We start from the raw sequence: 18,119 nt of genomic DNA, 5'->3' as shown, positions 1-18,119 counted from the left end.
AAAATTTGAAGGTATTTCACGAGACCCTGTAGGGTGTTCCAACAGAGACAGAGGAGTATCAGGAGCCCAGAAGTTCCTAAAGGCTATCAACAGGTCCTTGAATGGTTTGGGGTCTCCTGAACATGTTCTAGGAAAAGGACTTTTGAAGGAGAGCTCAAGGGTCCTGGGGTTTCATGAGTTTTAGAAGGAGTTACAGGAGTCCTTGAGTTGTTACTGGGCTCAGGGCCCCAGAAGAGAACCTTGAGGAAGTTCCAGGTATAGTACACAATACACAGTACACTACACAATATATCATGGTTTCTTTATCAACTGTAATTCTGTAATTGTTTCTCAGCAGAGCTGCTGCACACCTGTTTATTTTTTATAAAGAGAACTTGCAGTGTTTTATAAAAATCTAAATTACTTAATAAGATACTGAAAGAAAATATATTAAACTATATTGTGGAATTCGAACCCCCTCATCTCATGTGGGTTTACAAAGAAGCTGTTTTTAAATAAAGTGTTGTGCTGCCATCTGCTGGTGCGAAAGAAGCAGGTCAGTAAGTTCACTGCACTTATTCAGTGTTCATAGATTTCCCTTTTACAGACAATGTGACAGCATCAATGTCCCCAGAATAGAAGAAACACAAATAGAAACTTTTTAATTTCACACATTATTCCAAACATGTTTACCTGTGTCGTTTTCATATTCAGAGACATAAACATTTTACAAAATTATATTAAGATCCTGATCTTATGTGCGTTTGGGATTGTCACCCTGAGGTAGAAAAGTGTTCAGATGTCATTCAAATTCAATTTTGATAAGTTCTGCAGATATGTTGTTTACATTTTTAAATAATAAAAAATGTAAACAACAGTTTACAGTTGAAATGTCAAAATCCTAATCTCATTAGAAGAAATATAAAAATGATGATGATTTTTGTTTTGCTGGGTCTCTGACCAAACTAGCATGTTCTCTTGCATCTGGAGGGTATGATTTGTAGGCTGGGGCTACAAATTAAACTGAATAAATTAACAATTAATCAACTGACACAATAATTGGCAGATTTAATAAAATATGGAAATAATTGTGCAATAAAGGTGCAGCCCTACAGATTGTCACTTACAGACACTCCGGGTATCACAGATGACTTTTTCCTCAGGTGAAATGTTATTGGTCTAATGGAGCCTTTTATTTTTTAATCATGGTAAAATAAAACAGTTTAAACATGAAAATATGTTTTTTATCATGTGCATTTATTACTTAAGTAAATTGTCGTAGAGTTGACATCCTGAACTGGTTTTCAAATGTTCCTGACATCCCGAATACAAACTCCAGACTTTTATGTTTCCATGTTGTTCTGATTTAATCAAAACCATGATATTTGTGCTACAGACCTCTGCACCGCCTCGCTACCAGTAACAAAAAATTTAAAAATGTATTGGTCACAAGTCAAACACTGGTGAATCTACAGTGACAGCAAACTGCTCCTGTGTCAACATCAGATATGTTTGATGCATCTTAAAAAACTGCAACACCGTTTTCTCCAATGCATAAATGTCTATTAGAATATATTTAAGATATAAAAATACTGTATGTGTCTCTTCTTGTCTTGTCCAGGTCCATGTTCACATTAATGAGGATAAATATGAAAAATCCACTCACATGTCCAAAGTTTCCCTCCATTCATCTGTCCACATTGAAATGTTGATGCAAGAAAAATTATTTAAAATTCTGTGAGTCCTATTCTTTTGTTTAATGGAAGAATCCTTTTTTTTTTATAAATGTCAATACTGCTCAGTACGGCTGATATACCATCTTATTTTTCTTTATATATTAATGTCATTACTGGCCTGCAAAATCCAGTATGGGTCAGGTTTCAGTGCCTACATCCAGTTAAAGAGTGGTAATCAGGCTCTTACATTTATATATAAGAACCATGTGATCACAGTGAATCTCCATATTTCAGTCTTTGTGCTTTAGTCGTGAACTTGCACCGAGTTTTAAGCATCTGGCTCGCTGACACGAACACGGTCGATGACACTCTACTGATCTAATTCAGCTTTTTAAAGTTTATATTGTTTAATTTTCATTTCATTTCTGTGTCTGTCTTTGAATTTCCCGGGGCTCTGTTGTAAATGAGTCTGCTCACTCACATGTTCTCCATTGTGTTTTGTAGATGACCTGACATTGGGTGAGGGCGAGGTACACCCTGGACAGACAGACAAACAACCATTCATGCTCACATTCACACCTACAGGCGATTTAGAGTCATCAAGTAACCTACATGTCTTTGGACTAATGGAGGAAGCCGGAGTACCTGGAGGATGCCGCCACAGGTACTTGTTTGAACCCAGAACCTTCTTGCTGTTAGGCGATAGCTCTAACCACTGTACCTCCCTGCCGCCCAAATATTCATAATTTGTCCCAGTTTATAGCAGTGCAGTCATCTGTTATATGTTATTAACTCAAAGCATTATGTATCCACATGAAAATAAAGGGTCAGAGTCTGAGGTGACTCTGTAAAAGCAGATATTCCTCTATTCCTGAAAAACCTGATCATCATAAATTAGTGTTTCCCCGCCCACTCTATAACACAAGACTGGTGTGCTGATATTGCTTCTCCTCGGGAGAGATTTTTTAAAATGTTTCTTGTCATGGGATGAAACAGCAGCTTAGTGTGCAGAGGGGGACAAAAATGGAGACAAATAAAAGAAACATTTTCAAACGCACCCACGTCAGCATTGACATGTCCTGGCTGTGCTTTTTACCACTTCTTATAACGGAGGTTTGACATCTTTTACTGTGCTCCGTCAGATATTAGTGTCTCTGCTGTGCCTCAGCTCTGCTGTGTTTTCTGTCCTGTGTGTGTGCGAATGTGCCGTTTGTAATTCGAGTTGTCGCTGAATCTGCGGCCGCACTCATCGCAGCAGTACGGCTTCTCGCCCGTGTGGATCCTCAAGTGTTTCTGATAGCCGTCAAACCGCGTCAGTCTCTTGCCGCAAATGTCACACGTGTACGACTTGTCAACTTTGGTCTCTACTTTCCTGTGCACCTGCACGTGTTTGGCCCAGTGGCCTCGCTGAGCGAACGCACGGCCACAAATGGTGCAAATGTACGAGTCCACCACCTCGGACAGCGGAGCTTCCAGGTCGACACAGTCGAGCTGGCCGTTACCTGAAGCCAGATCTGAAGTTTCAGGAGCGTCCTCATCGAGTTCAGAGCAGGTCTGCTGGACTGAGGTCCCCGGCTGGGGGTCAAGCTCTGAGTCCTCCAGGTCCTGGCTCCGGAAGTTTGAGAGCGAGGGGGTCACGTGGTCGTCATCCTGCTCGTTTCTCGCACCGCCGCTACGGAACAACACGAACTTGACGTCGTTCTGCTCCGTCGCCTGAAGCTCGTCCTCCTGCTGAGCCGGCCACAGCTCGTCCTCCTCCTCCTCTTTGATATGAGGAGACTTTGTTTCATTTAGGCCCAGAGTGGAGCTCCACTCCTGCTGTTCAGAGAGGGCTGGACAACAGACACGGCGAGAGTCAAAACATGTTTTAAAAACTGTATTTTTTAAAATGTATTTATTTATTAATTTTTTTACAGAGAAAGAATTTTCTAAAGAACAACACCAGGTCAAACCTAGTATCTGGCTGGATCATGTGTATATCCTGACTGTCATTTGACATTGTCTGTATCTACCCAACGATAGTGCGGTTCCTGGAGGACTACCCTTTGTGCCCTGTGAGCTTGTGAGCTTGTGATGGTAACAGGAAGTTTACAGGTGGTTACATGTAGTTAAAGGTGATTAACCGTTGGTTACCAGTGGTTTACAGGTAGTTACAGGCGGTTAACAGGTGGTAACAGGTAATCATAAGTGGTTTACAGGTTGCTACAGATAGTCACTGGTGATTATGGGTGGTTTACAAGGGGATACAGGTGGTTTACGGGTTTAAAGGTGATTACAGGTAGTTTACGGATGGTTCGGGTAGTTAAAGGTGGTTCACATGTGGCTACAGGTAGTTATTGGTGGTTACGGTTGATTAAAGGTAGTTACTGGTGGTTAGTTAAAGGAGGTTTACAGGTGGTTACAGATAGTTAAAGGTAGTTTACGGTTGCTTACAGGTGTTAACAGATGGTTAAAAGTGGTTTACAGATAGTTAAAGGTGGTTCACAGGTGGTTACAGGTTTACAGGTGGTTTATGGGTAATCATTAATAGCCACAAAACAGCACAGAAGCAAGTGAAACGTTGGAAAAGTAAATAATTGTTGTTCAACCATTACTTTTTAGAAAGAATATCAAATTAAAATTGAAGTTCATTACTTTTGCTTGTGTGTTCACAGTGTTTGAACAGACAGTAACTACTGTTATCACTGTGCAGATGAAGAGCTTCGTTCAGTGGCTCACTGATGTCTTTAACCGCGGTAACGAACGGGGTTTAACTGTCGTTTACTCTCCAGGTACTAAAACATTCACCAACCTGCGCTGCTGACCTGCAGAGATATCTGCGGCTTCCTGGAGAGGTCCAGCAGCCGGCGCTGGCGGTCGATCTCCAGCTTGGAGCGGGAGATCTCCTCCTCGTACTCGGCTATGGTCCTCCCAAACACCCCGAAGATCTCCTCTGCGGCCGCGGTGAGCCGCTGGTTTATCAGCACCCTCAGCATCTCGATTTTAGACATTGGGGCGGCGTGTAGACCGGCGGAGTGCAGAGAAAACACAGGAGCCTGCCCTCCGAGGCGTCGTTTGTTTACAAGCTACACTTCCGGGTTAATGTCTCTACGCATGCTCAGTGTGCATCTCACCGGTAGCCTTTGGGTGACACTTTTTATTTACAATCTATGGGTGAGATATGAGAATTTACTGCCACCTGGTGGAGCCAAAAAACTAACATTTAAAGCCCCATGTTCCCATTCGTTATTGTATTGCATTATTTATTATCATTTAGCTATTATAATTTTTTATAAATATATTTTCTGTTTTACATCTTATGTCTTTGAATTAATATCTACAATTTATAGTAGATAATCACTATGGAAATTAAATAAATGAAGAAGGTGCATGTATAAAAGGCCTTTAATTATTAAATGAAGCGTATACTGAGACTGTCATTTATGCTCTCTCTCTCTTTCTCTCTCTCTCTCTCTCTCTCTCACTCTCTCTCTCTTCTAACTATCTGAACCAACTCATACCAGAGCCAAACATTATGTTAGTTACAATTGGTCTAGTTCACTTATTTCAAAATTTTAATTTTTCATTCTTGTAAACCAAGGGTGTAGGTTTGCATATGGACAATAGGGACATGTCCCTACCAGTATTTTGGGAGGACAGAACTGTCCCTACCAATATTTGGTGAACTTGTTCGCACTATGTCTGGAGTGAAGTCATATTAGATCATTACGATGTGCCGTCCAAGAGAGTATGTCTCCAAGACAACCATTTTGTGACTCTGTGATGATGTCTGGAAATAAAAACTAAACCTATAATGTCTTTGATAATAACAATGATCCATATCCTGTGGAATATTTCCCATGATTGTAAATCTGATTTATGATTTTTAAACCTTTCAGTCAGAATGACTCATCGGACATCAACTACTTCTCTCCTCTCTTCTTTCTCTCCTCTCTGCAGCAGAAACACTCTGACATTAACTTTAACTGTTTTATTTGCATCTCATGTTCATAACAGTTTGTTCATCATCAGACTATTTTCATCCACTTATTTACAATATATCATTATGCTGACTTTAATAGTGATTATATTCAGAAATATTTCTTTTTATTCTAGTTATGTGATCATAATGTTTACATTTCCCCACGTTGAATATCACTTTTGGACGTAGTTATAACTGAACTTACTATAATTAACAACTACAGTTATTTTACATGAACACGCTTGTAGCCGGACAGGTAAACCCAGGGTTAACTTAGCCAGTTTATAACCAGTTTCGTAGTACAGGTTCAGTTAAGCCAGATAACTAAAAGTGCAGGTATGTTGAACTTGCTTTGTAGTACAGGCCTCAGGTTTCCCAGCACTCCGTTGATTCCACCCTGTTCATTCCACACACCTGCCGTTCAACCCACCTGCCTGTCACCAATCAAGCCTTCCTGAGTATATAACCCCAGATCTACTCACCATTCTTGGCCAGATTGATGTTTCAACTACGTCGGTAGTACTTCAACTCAGCCCCTTTGAGGAGTTTTCTCGTTTTGCTTCATTTGTGTTATTGTTAACTGTCGTAACTCAACTCTCCATTTGCCTTAGGTCAATTCTCACTCACCTTGTTGTTTCTGGTCTGCCATATTCTCCATTCTAACATGCCATTCTCTGGTCTTCTGTTGTCATCCTCCTGGACTCCATCCTCTGCTCACCTCCACCTCCGGACAAACTGGACATCCTGACTTCACCATTACCTGGATGACTGGATACCACCTTCCCTATTACAGACTCTCCCAGTGTTCATCTTTTGCACCACCTCTCAATGTTTGCAATAAACTCTGTTAAAACCCATTCAGTGAACCTCTGTCTTCTTTTCTGCACTTGGGTCCAGCAAATAACACATTTGTTGTCACAAATATTTTTATTCCTTACTATACTATGACCTTTTTATGACTTTTTTCTCATACTATACTATGTAGTTTTTATGGGTTTTTATGCCTTACTATACTATGTCATTTTATTGATTTTTTTTTGCCTTACTATATGATGTCATTTTTATGCCATACTATACTATGACGTTTTATTTATTTTTTTTGCCTTACTATACTGTGACCTTTTTATGCATTACTATACTAAGATGTTTTTATGTCTTACTATACTATGACTTTTTTTTATTCCTTATGATACTATGACGTTTGTATTCCTTACAATACTATATTTTTATGCGTTACTATACTATGAACTTTTTATGCTGTAGCATACAATAACATTTTTATGCCTTACTATAGTATGGTTTTTTTTATGACTTACTATGTCATGACTATTTATGCCTTACTATGCTATGACTTTTTTATTACTTACTATTTCTTTTTATGCCTTACTATACAATGCCGTTTTATTGATTTTTTTTGCTTTATTATACTATGTAGTTTTTATGCCTTTTTATGCCTTATTATACTATGTTGTTTTTATGCTTTACTATACAATTTCTTTTTTTTCACTTTTTTTGCCTTACTATACTATGACCTTTTTATGACTTTTTTGCCTTACTATACTATAACCTTTTTATGACTTTTTTGCCTTGTTATACTATGTAGTATTAATGCCTTTTTATGCCTTACTATACTATGTCGTTTTTATGACTTTTTTGCCTGACTATACTATGTAGTTTTGATGCCTTTTTGTGCCTCACTATACTATGTCATTTTTATGGCTTTTCCTGGCTTACTATACTATGTCGTTTTATTGATATTTTTTGCCTTACTATACGATGTCATTTTTATGCCTTACTATACTATGTCATTTTATTGATTTTTTTTTTGCTTTATTATACTATGTAGTTTTTATGCCTTTTAATGCCTTACTATACTATGTCGTTTTTACGCTTTACTATACTATGTCGTTTTATAAATTTTTTTTGCCTTACTATGCTATGACTTTTTTATGACTTTTTCCCCCTACTATACTATGTAGTTTTTATGCCTTTTTATGCTTTACTATACATTGTATTTTTTTTTACTTTTTATGCCTTACTATACTATGACGATTTTATGCTTTTTATGCCTTTTTACGCCTTACTAAACTATGTCGTCTTTTAGACTTTTTATGCCTTACTATACTATGAACTATTTGTGACTTTTTTCCCCTGCTATACTATGTAGTTTTTATGCCTTTTTATGCCTCACTATACTATATCATTTTCATGCCTTACTATACCATGTCGGTTTATTGATATTTTTTGCCTTACTATACGATGTCATTTTTTTGCCATACTATACTATGTCGTTTTTTTTTACATTTTTGCCTTACTATACTATGTGATTTTTATGCCATACTATACTATGTCGTTTTTGTGCCTAACTATAGTATTTTGTTATTTGACTTTTTATGCCTTAATATACTGTGTCGATTTATAGATTTTTTTTGCCTTACTATACTATGACCTTTTTATGACTTTTTTGCCTTACTATACTATGTCGTTTTTATGCCTCTTTATGCCTTACTATACTATGTCATTTTTACGCTTTACTATACTTTCGTATTTTTTACTTATATGCGTTATTATACTGTGATGTTTTATTAATTTTTTTTGCCTTACTATACTATGACCTATTTATGCCTTTTTTTGTCTTACTATACTATGACCTATTTGTGCCTGACTATACTATGGCATTTTTATGGCTTTTTATGGCTTACTATACTATGTCGTTATATTGATATTTTTTGCCTTACTATACAATGTCATTTTTGTGCCATACTATACTATGTCGTTTTTTTTTTACATTTTTGCCTTACTATACCATGACGTTTTTACACTTTACTATACTATGTCGTTTTTTACACTTTTTATGCCTTACTATATTATGTCGTTTTATAGATTCTTTTTGCCTTACTATACTTTGAACTTTTTGTGACTTTTTTCCCCTGCTATACTATGAGGTTTTTATGCCTTTTTATGCTTTACTATACATTGTATTTTTTTTTACTTTTTATGACATACTATACTATGTTGGTTTTTTTTCTACATTTTTGCCTTACTATACAACGTAATTTTTATGCCTTGCTATACTATGTCGTTTTTCCGCTTGATTATACGATGACCTTTTTTTTACTTTTTATGCCTTACTATACCATGGCATTTTTATGGCTTTTTATGCCTTACTATACCATGGCATTTTTATGGCTTTTTATGCCTTGCTATACTATGTTGTTCTATTGATTTTTTTTGCCTTACTATACAATGTCATTTTTATACCTTACTATACTATGTAATTGTTATGATTTTTTGTACCTGACGAAACTATGCCGTTTTTATGACTCTTTGTGCCTTATTATACCATGTAGTTTTAATGCCTTTTTATGCCTTACTATACTATGTCGTTTTTACGCCTTACTATACTGTGTCGTTTTTTTTACTTTTATGCCTTACTATACTATGTCGTTTTTTTTTACATTTTTGCCTTACTATACCATGACGTTTTTACACTTTACTATACTATGTCATTTTTTAGACTTTTTATGCCTTACTATATTATGTCGTTTTATAGATTCTTTTTCCCTTACTATACTATGAACTTTTTGTGACTTTTTTCCCCTGCTATACTATGTAGTTTTTATGCCTTTTAATGCCTTACTATACTATGTCGTTTTTTTGACTTTTTATGACATACTATACTATGTTGTTTTTTTTTCTACATTTTTGCCTTACTATACAACGTAATTTTTATGCCTTGCTATACTATGTCGTTTTTCCGCTTGATTATACGATGACCTTTTTTTTACTTTTTATGCCTTACTATACTATGGCATTTTTATGGCTTTTTATGCCTTGCTATACTATGTCGTTTTTCCGCTTGATTATACGATGACCTTTTTTTTACTTTTTATGCCTTACTATACTATGGCATTTTTATGGCTTTTTATGCCTTGCTATACTATGTTGTTCTATTGATTTTTTTTGCCTTACTATACAATGTCATTTTTATACCTTACTATACTATGTAATTGTTATGATTTTTTGTGCCTGACGATACTATGCCGTTTTTATGACTCTTTGTGCCTTATTATACCATGTAGTTTTAATGCCTTTTTATGCTTTTAATGCCTTACTATACTGTGTCGTTTTTTTTACTTTTATGCCTTACTATACTATGTTGTTATATTGATATTTTTTGCCTTACTATACTATGTAATTTTTATGCCTTACTATACTATGTCATTTTATAGATTTTTTTTTGCTTTATTATACTATGTCGTTTTTACGCCATACTATACTGTGTCGTTTTTTTTTACATTTTTGCCTTACTATACCATGACGTTTTTACACTTTACTATACTATGTCGATTTATAGATTTTTTTTGCCTTACTCTGCTATGACGTTTTTATGACTTTTTTCCCCTACTATACTATGACGTTTTTATGCCTTACTATACTATGTCGTTTTTAGTCCTTACTGTACTGTGTCGTTTTTTTTTACTTTTATGCCATACTATACTATGTAGTTTTATTGTTTTTTTTGCCTACCATACTATGACCTTTTTATGACTTCTTTGCCTCACTATACTATGTCGTTATATGTTGATATTTTTTGCCTTACTATACTATGTAATTTTTATGCCTTACTATACTATGTCGTTTTATTGATTTTTTTTGCTTTATTATATTATGTCGTTTTTATGCCTTTTAATGCCTTACTATACTGTGTCGTTTTTACGCCATACTATACTATGTCGTTTTTTTTTTTTTTTTTGCCTTACTATACCATGACGTTTTTACACTTTACTATACTGTGTTGATTTATAGATTTTTTTTGCCTTACTCTGCTATGACGTTTTTATGACTTTTTTCCCCTACTATACTATGATGTTTTTTGTCTTACTATACTATGTCGTTTTTATGCCATATTATACTATGTCGTTTTTTTTTTTTACATTTTTGCCTTACTGTACTATGTAATTTTTATGCCTTGCTATACTATGTCGTTTTTACGCTTTAATATACTGTGTCGTTTTTTTGACTTTTTATGCAGTTACTATACTATGTAATTTTTATGATTTTTTGTGGCTGACTATACTATGGCATTTTTATGGCTTTTTATGCCTTGCTATACTATGTCGTTCTATTGATTTTTTTTGCCTTACTATACTATGTAATTTTTATGCCTTGCTATACTATGTCGTTTTTACGCTTTAATATACTGTGTCGTTTTTTTGACTTTTTATGCCTTACTATACTATGGCATTTTTATGGCTTTTTATGCCTTGCTATACTATGGCATTTTTATGGCTTTTTATGCCTTGCTATACTATGTTGTTCTATTGATTTTTTTTGCCTTACTCTGCTATGACGTTTTTATGACTTTTTTCCCCTACTATACTATGTCGTTTTTATGCCATATTATACTATGTCGTTTTTTTATTTTACATTTTTGCCTTACTGTACTATATAATTTTTATGCCTTGCTATACTATGTCGTTTTTACGCTTTAATATACTGTGTCGTTTTTTTGACTTTTTATGCCTTACTATACTATGGCATTTTTATGGCTTACTATACTGTGTCGTTTTTTTTACTTTTATGCCTTACTATACTATGTAGTTTTATTGTTTTTTTTTGCCTTACTATACTATGACCTTTTTATGACTTTTTTGCCTCACTATACTATGTCGTTATATTGATATTTTTTGCCTTACTATACTATGTAATTTTTATGCCATACTATACTATGTCGTTTTTTTTTTTTACATTTTTGCCTTACTGTACTACGTAATTTTTATGCCTTGCTATACTATGTCGTTTTTACGCTTTAATATACTGTGTCGTTTTTTTGACTTTTTATGCCTTACTATACTATGTCGTTTTTTTTTTTACATTTTTGCCTTACTATACCATGACGTTTTTACACTTTACTATACTGTGTCGATTTATAGATTTTTTTTGCCTTACTCTGCTATGACGTTTTTATGACTTTTTTCCCCTACTATACTATGACGTTTTTATGCCTTACTATACTATGTCGTTTTTACGCCATACTATACTATGTCGATTTTTTGACTTTTTATGCCATACTATACTATGTTGGTTTTTTTTTTTTACATATTTGCCTTACTGTACTACGTAATTTTTATGCCTTGCTATACTATGTAGTTTTTACGCCTTACTATACTGTGTCGTTTTTTTTACTTTTATGCCTTACTATACTATGTCGTTATATTGATATTTTTTGACTTACTATATTATGTAATTTTTATGCCATACTATACTATGTCGTTTTTTTTTCTGCATTTTTGCCTTACTGTACTACGTAATTTTTATGCCTTGCTATACTATGTCGTTTTTACGCTTTAATATACTGTGTAATTTTTTTGACTTTTTATGCCTTACTATACTATGGCATTTTTATGGCTTTTTATGCCTTGCTATACTATGTTGTTCTATTGATTTTTTTTGCCTTACTATACAATGTGATTTTTATACCTTACTATACTATGTAATTTTTATGATTTTTTGTGCCTGACGATACTATGGCGTTTTTATGACTCTTTATGCCTTATTATACTATGTAGTTTTAATGCCTTACTATACTGTGTCGTTTTTTTTACTTTTATGCCTTACTATACTATATAGTTTTATTGTTTTTTTTTGCCTTACTATACTATGACCTTTTTATGACTTTTTTGCCTCACTATACTATGTCGTTATATTCATATTTTTTGCCTTACTATACTATGTAATTTTTATGCCATACTATACTATGTCGTTTTTTTCTTTTATATTTTTGCCTTACTGTACTACGTAATTTTTATGCCTTGCTATACTATGTCGTTTTTACGCTTTAATATACTGTGTCGTTTTTTGGACTTTTTATGCCTTACTATACTATGGCATTTTTATGGCTTTTTATGCATTGCTATACTATGGCATTTTTATGGCTTTTTATGCCTTGCTATACTATGTCGTTCTATTGATTTTTTTTGCCTTACTATACAATGTCATTGTTATACCTTACTATACTATGTAATTTTTATGATTTTTTGTGCCTGACGATACTATGGCATTTTTATGACTCTTTATGCCTTATTATACTATGTAGTTTTATTGTTTTTATTTTTGCCTTACTATACTATGACCTTTTTATGACTTTTTTGCCTCACTATACTATGTCGTTATATTGATATTTTTTGCCTTACTATACTATGTAATTTTATGCCTTACTATACTATGTCGTTTAATTGATTTTTTTTGCCTGTCGATACTATGGCGTTTTTATGACTCTTTATGCCTTATTATACTATGTAGTTTCATTTTTTATTTTTGCCTTACTATACTATGATCTTTTTATGACTTTTTTGCCTCACTATACTATGTCGTTATATTGATATTTTTTGCCTAACTATACTATGTAATTTTTATGCCTTACTATACTATGTCGTTTTATTGATTTTTTTTGCTTTATTATACTATGTAGTTTTTATGCCTTTTAATGCCTTACTATACTATGTCGTTTTTACGCAATACTATACTATGTCGTTTTTTTTTAACATTTTTGCCTTGCTATACCATGATGTTTTTACACTTTACTATACTGTGTCGATTTATAGATTTTTTTTGCCTTACTCTGCTATGACGTTTTTATGACTTTTTTCCCCTACTATACTATGACGTTTTTATGCCTTACTATACTATGTCGTGTTATTGATTTTTTTTGCCTTACTATACGATGTCATTTTTATGCCATACTATACTATGTTGTTTTTTTTTACATTTTTGCAATAAAACAAACATTGCATTGAAATCAAGTATTGCATTTTACTATGAGTATTTCATATATGTTTTGAATTTATATCTCCATATATATCCATATGTTGCGTTCCTAACCAAACAGTTTTAAAATCATCAAAGGTTTGTGCATGTGCTTATAAAAAGGAGATCTGACATTTGAAGATGTTGACTTCCTTTGTTAAATGGAAGAAATACATATTTGTATTCCTCTTGAGGTATCTACTACCTCAGGCACTACAATAAAGTAAGCTATATATGATGGGGTACATGCATTATTATTTGAATGAATCTACAACATTTTTAATGCAACCCATCATCCGTGTTTAATTAAACTATAGCTATGCAGCCCTATTCATGATGTAACTATGTGAGTGTATTGACAAAATTAAAAAGACAATGCATAAACAATCCAGACACTTTGAATATTGCTTTTATTGATAATACTTGATGAGACTTTTATTGAAAAGCAAAACATTAAACTGCATATAGAACTTGTCCGACACTTGAAGAACAGTTTTATTAGTTTTCAGTATCTGCTACTTGGTATACATTTCCAAATAGAAACAAACAACATACAACTAAATGAATACAGATGTAAGACTGTTTTCTTCTTTAGACACAGTTCATGAAGGATTTTTATTTATTATTTACTCCTTTTTGGTATCAAGATAATGTTTAGTTTGGGTATTTGCACAAATAAAACAAAAAAGGATCATGGTGGTGAGATAAAAAAAAAAAGAAACCAAAACCAAAAAAAAAATAAAAAAAATAACATGAATTCAAAATTGAAATATTTTCAGTTCAAAGACCAAAGTAACCTCTGGTTTGGGAAGCTACCAGAGGTCTCTTGTGGTGAGCTACTGCAATTACAAATGACAACTTGATAACTCTGTAATCGGATGAAAATTTAGGATCCTAAAATATGTATAAGGATCGCCAATGGCTGAGGAACCCTGACTGACAAAATGATGCTTGTGCAAGCACTTTAGAGCCGAACAAAGAAACTGTAAACAAAGAAATTGTGAAGGATAGATTGTGTTCAGCAATGAACGTGAACACATGTATTTTTTTGATCGCAGACACGGTCAGTCATTGATGACTGAGTGTCAACCATAACTGTCGCTCCCAGTAACGTAGTTGTATGTTGGAGCATGATAAATCCCATCCACAACAAATTCCCAAGTGTATTGACTTTTCATTTTTCATTTTTTCTCTTATAGCGTTAAAACGGTGAACCAGTACGGTGCCGGAATACTTCAAGAGGTCTGCGTGGAATCAGGTCTCTGGATTCAGGTTCTCAGCGAGCTCAGTGTTGTTGTCAGGAGCTGGAAGGCAGTGATACATTGTTAGGACATTCATTTTGTTCCAGGCTACAGTCTGCCTGACTAACACAAACTACCGCAGAGTGTAGGTCAGACCAGATGAACACCAAGGAAAAACAAAATACTTACAATTGGAAGAGTTCTTGGCTGAAATAAAAAGAAAATGAAAAATTCATCTCTGTGCCACAGAACATCTAATAGAAAAAATCCACAGTCATCATACTGTTTCAAAATGACTTTGAAGGGTTATTATCTTATCTTGTTGTTATTGGAGAACAGCATCGCTAACTAAGTGTGCTAAATCTGTGATAAACACACTCCATTTCCTATGGCTTCTTCACAATAAAAGCCTCTCGATGGTTTGCTGGTGGGAAACTTTTTATATTAACCAGCCCCAGCAGGAGATGTTTGGGTATAACAAGCAGTGAAACAAAATTTAACAGAGCTTTAAACTAAATGCAAACTTTAACATGCTAACATTACTCACAATGACAATGTTAATATGCTGATGTTAACAGGTATAATGTTAACCATGTTCAATTAGTGGTACAAAGTTTAGCTGAGGTTGATGTGAGTGTCATTAGTTCTGCAGGTATTTGGTCAGAATGAAAAGTACTGGACAAATTAAAACTTTGATCTCATTGTGGTGCTAAATAAAAAGTCAGAGGATCATCCGAGTTATTAAAGTTCATCCTGAGGGGAACGTGAACATTCGTACCACGTATCATCGCGGTCCAACCAGTAGTTGTCAGGATATTTCAGTAAGGGTCAAAGTGGTGGAACGACAGAGAGACAGCATCCTCCATAGAGTCGTGCTGCTTGCATGGCTAAAAACAGAGTTTTCTCTTTGGGCATACACATGTTGGGCCAAACCTAACCTGATGAGGAAGACCTCCCCTTGATTTGTGAAGCAGCAAATTATGTCCCTATGAGGTCACTTTCAAACAGTGACTTTAGATTTTGTCTTTCACTGGTACAGTGCAGGTGACAGGAGGAAGGACTATAGCAATTAGTTTCAGTCTCTCACCTTTTTTCTTTTTGTAAACTAGGATCCCTGTGACCGCTATGAACACGATAGCCAGTGTGACCACTGCAGACAAAGTGACGAGGAGTGTTGGGACACTGGGATTCTTGACTGAACAAAACAACAGAAGACAAAGAGGTAAGAAATCAGGTTCTGTATGTGAGATGCAAGAAGGGAGAACATTAGTCCACTGATAGCTACACACATCTAGTTACTATTTCCATCTGATGGTTTCCTGCTGTCTGTTAAAACAGATAAGGTCGATGTAGATTAATTATTGCAGTTATTTACTAGTTGGTTTAAAGAGTTTCTTTGCAGAAAGCTCTCTAAGAACATGTTTTTTTTTCATAAACTACAAGTTCATTTGAAATCTTTTAGCCCGTATTCTGTAAAAATCGTGCTGGAAGAGCGAAGTAAGCAAGTACTGATTATAGAGAACGGTCCCTTCAAATACTTTTTATACTGTTTAGTCTCATCTGTGACAATGCATTGCACATACTGTATGTTCTATATGTAAAATCTTGGATAGATGTAATGATGTGAAAAAGCACATTAAAAGAGTAATAGTTTGAAGTAGTAAAGAATACAAATACACAAGTAAAGTATAATTACCTCAAAACTGTACGTATGGGAATAGCTTGACATGTTGGAAAACACACTTATTTGCTTTCTTGTCGAGAGTTAGACTAGAAGAGTGATACAACTCTCACTCTCACTCGCACTGCCAAGAAGTCAGTGTTCCCACCCAGGAAATAGTCTGAAAGATAAACACCCCTGCAACACCATATGTGTTGTTTTTACACTTTTTACTTGCAGCTTAAAAAAAACAATATATAAGGTCTTAACCAATGAGCTTTACAGGTGCTCGCAGGTGAGTTTTGTGACCTTTGGACACAGCCAGACTAGCTGTTTACAGCTGTTTCCTGTCATTATGTTAAGATAAGCTGGCCGCTGGCTGTAGCTTTACGTTTATGGTACATACATAAAAGTGGTATCAACCTCACAACTCTCTGCAAGAGAGTAAGTATTTCTCAAAATGTTTAACTATTCAGCAGATTCAGACTTTGAAAACGTCGTTACTGATGCTGAAGTGATGTTCGTTGCTTCTTGTGTTATATATAAACAGTCCAGTTCGGTGTATGCAAAAAAGAAACAGATAAATTAAACATCTGACTAAGCAGAGTGATTGCATGTTTTCCGCCTGTCCTACTTACCCCAATTAGTCTTGATCACTGCTGGGTCCAGCTTGATGACGATGTCATCCTCAACACCGGAGAGCTGAAAAACACACTCGTACCGCGGCCAGTCGTCAGGTTTGACCAGTGACAGATCGAGATCCACGCTCATCTGGAAGGTGTTGTCATGGTTTTGAAGGAGCTGGCTGCGGTCCACGTCCTCGTGAAGATCCTCTCCATCCCTGCTCCAAAATATAACGGCCTTGCCAGGGTAGAAACCTGTGGCATGGCAGGTCACTGGAGACAAGGGAGTCTTCTGGAGGAGAGACAGCAACGGACGGTCTAGAGAAGGAGAAGGCAAGACACACCAAGAAAGGTGAACATTTAATATGTTGCCACTCAAAGCTGAGGGACACTCAAATGAGGGCCTTCTCAGCCAAAAATGAGAGGGCAGTTTAACTTATTTCTAACTTTACTTAAACACTCAAATGTTGAGAGCTAAATTTAAAAAGATTTGATCACAGATTCGAAAGGATTCAAATTCAATAAGAACACTTTATATTAGATTCTGGTGGACAGTTAGATTTTACCAAGCCTAAACCCTTGTTTTACCTATTTTCTGCAGATAGCTCTTCCCATAGTTTAAACTGTTCTTCAGCCTCACAGGGCACTCCTGGGTCAAACGGTGCTCCATGAATTCTAGCCAACCTGTGTCATTATTCCACTTATGTTGGCTTTCAAGAAGCTCAGGTTTTGTAGCAATCCATCTCTGTGCCTTCATGTCCAATATTAAGATGTCTTCTCCTTCATAACTAATTAAACCAAAACCATTAACATCTCCAGTCTCATCATCCCATTCACAGCCATTCAACACCTGGATTACATGGATTCCTGAGAGAAAGGAAAACACAAAATTAGAAAAATAATATATTAATAGAAATAATAATTTATAACTACAAAATTCCAGGGATATTTTGAGTGCCACGGGGGCTACTGCCGGGATGAGTACATGATTTATTTCCAGTGTTCAAAAGTCACCCTGATCATATTCTGGTTTTGAGAAATGTCTTGATATAAAAGACTCTGATATAAAACAATGTCACATCCCTCCATCATGTATTATGTGGGAAATATCTCATATTCTGTCTTGTTTTTTTTAATAAAACAAGAGGCAACATGTCTTCAAACTGGCAT

At 35.0% G+C, this 18,119-nt stretch overlaps 2 protein-coding genes across 2 annotated transcripts in view; both read right to left on the bottom strand.

The window, feature by feature from the left end:
- Positions 1–615: 615 nt before the first annotated feature.
- LOC111647353 (uncharacterized) lies at positions 616–4,726 on the bottom strand. Its single transcript, XM_023396953.2, has 2 exons — positions 4,447–4,726; positions 616–3,487 (listed from the first exon to the last, which is right to left on the bottom strand). The coding sequence occupies exons 1-2, from the start codon at positions 4,643–4,645 to the stop codon at positions 2,820–2,822; spliced, it is 867 nt and encodes a 288-aa protein (XP_023252721.1). The 5' UTR covers positions 4,646–4,726; the 3' UTR covers positions 616–2,819.
- Positions 4,727–13,817: 9,091 nt separating this feature from the next.
- The window catches only part of LOC111647354 (class I histocompatibility antigen, F10 alpha chain-like), a 10,286-nt gene continuing 5,984 nt past the window's right edge, over positions 13,818–18,119 (bottom strand). The window contains exons 3-7 of the mRNA XM_023396954.2: positions 17,538–17,816; positions 16,965–17,267; positions 15,754–15,861; positions 14,856–14,873; positions 13,818–14,729 (exon numbers count right to left, since the gene is read on the bottom strand). Coding sequence (XP_023252722.2) covers positions 14,680–14,729; positions 14,856–14,873; positions 15,754–15,861; positions 16,965–17,267; positions 17,538–17,816 — 758 coding nt within the window. The 3' untranslated portion in view covers positions 13,818–14,679. The remainder of the gene's footprint in view (positions 14,730–14,855; positions 14,874–15,753; positions 15,862–16,964; positions 17,268–17,537; positions 17,817–18,119) is intronic.

Source organism: Seriola lalandi, unplaced genomic scaffold (assembly GCF_002814215.2).
Source record: "Seriola lalandi dorsalis isolate HSWRI2012SDOR001 ecotype SW California unplaced genomic scaffold, Sedor1 jcf7180002054985, whole genome shotgun sequence".
In the NCBI taxonomy this organism is placed as follows: Eukaryota; Metazoa; Chordata; class Actinopteri; order Carangiformes; family Carangidae; genus Seriola; species Seriola lalandi.
The sequence above is the reverse complement of the archived record's forward strand: the minus strand, read 5'-3'. Positions and strand labels throughout refer to the sequence as shown.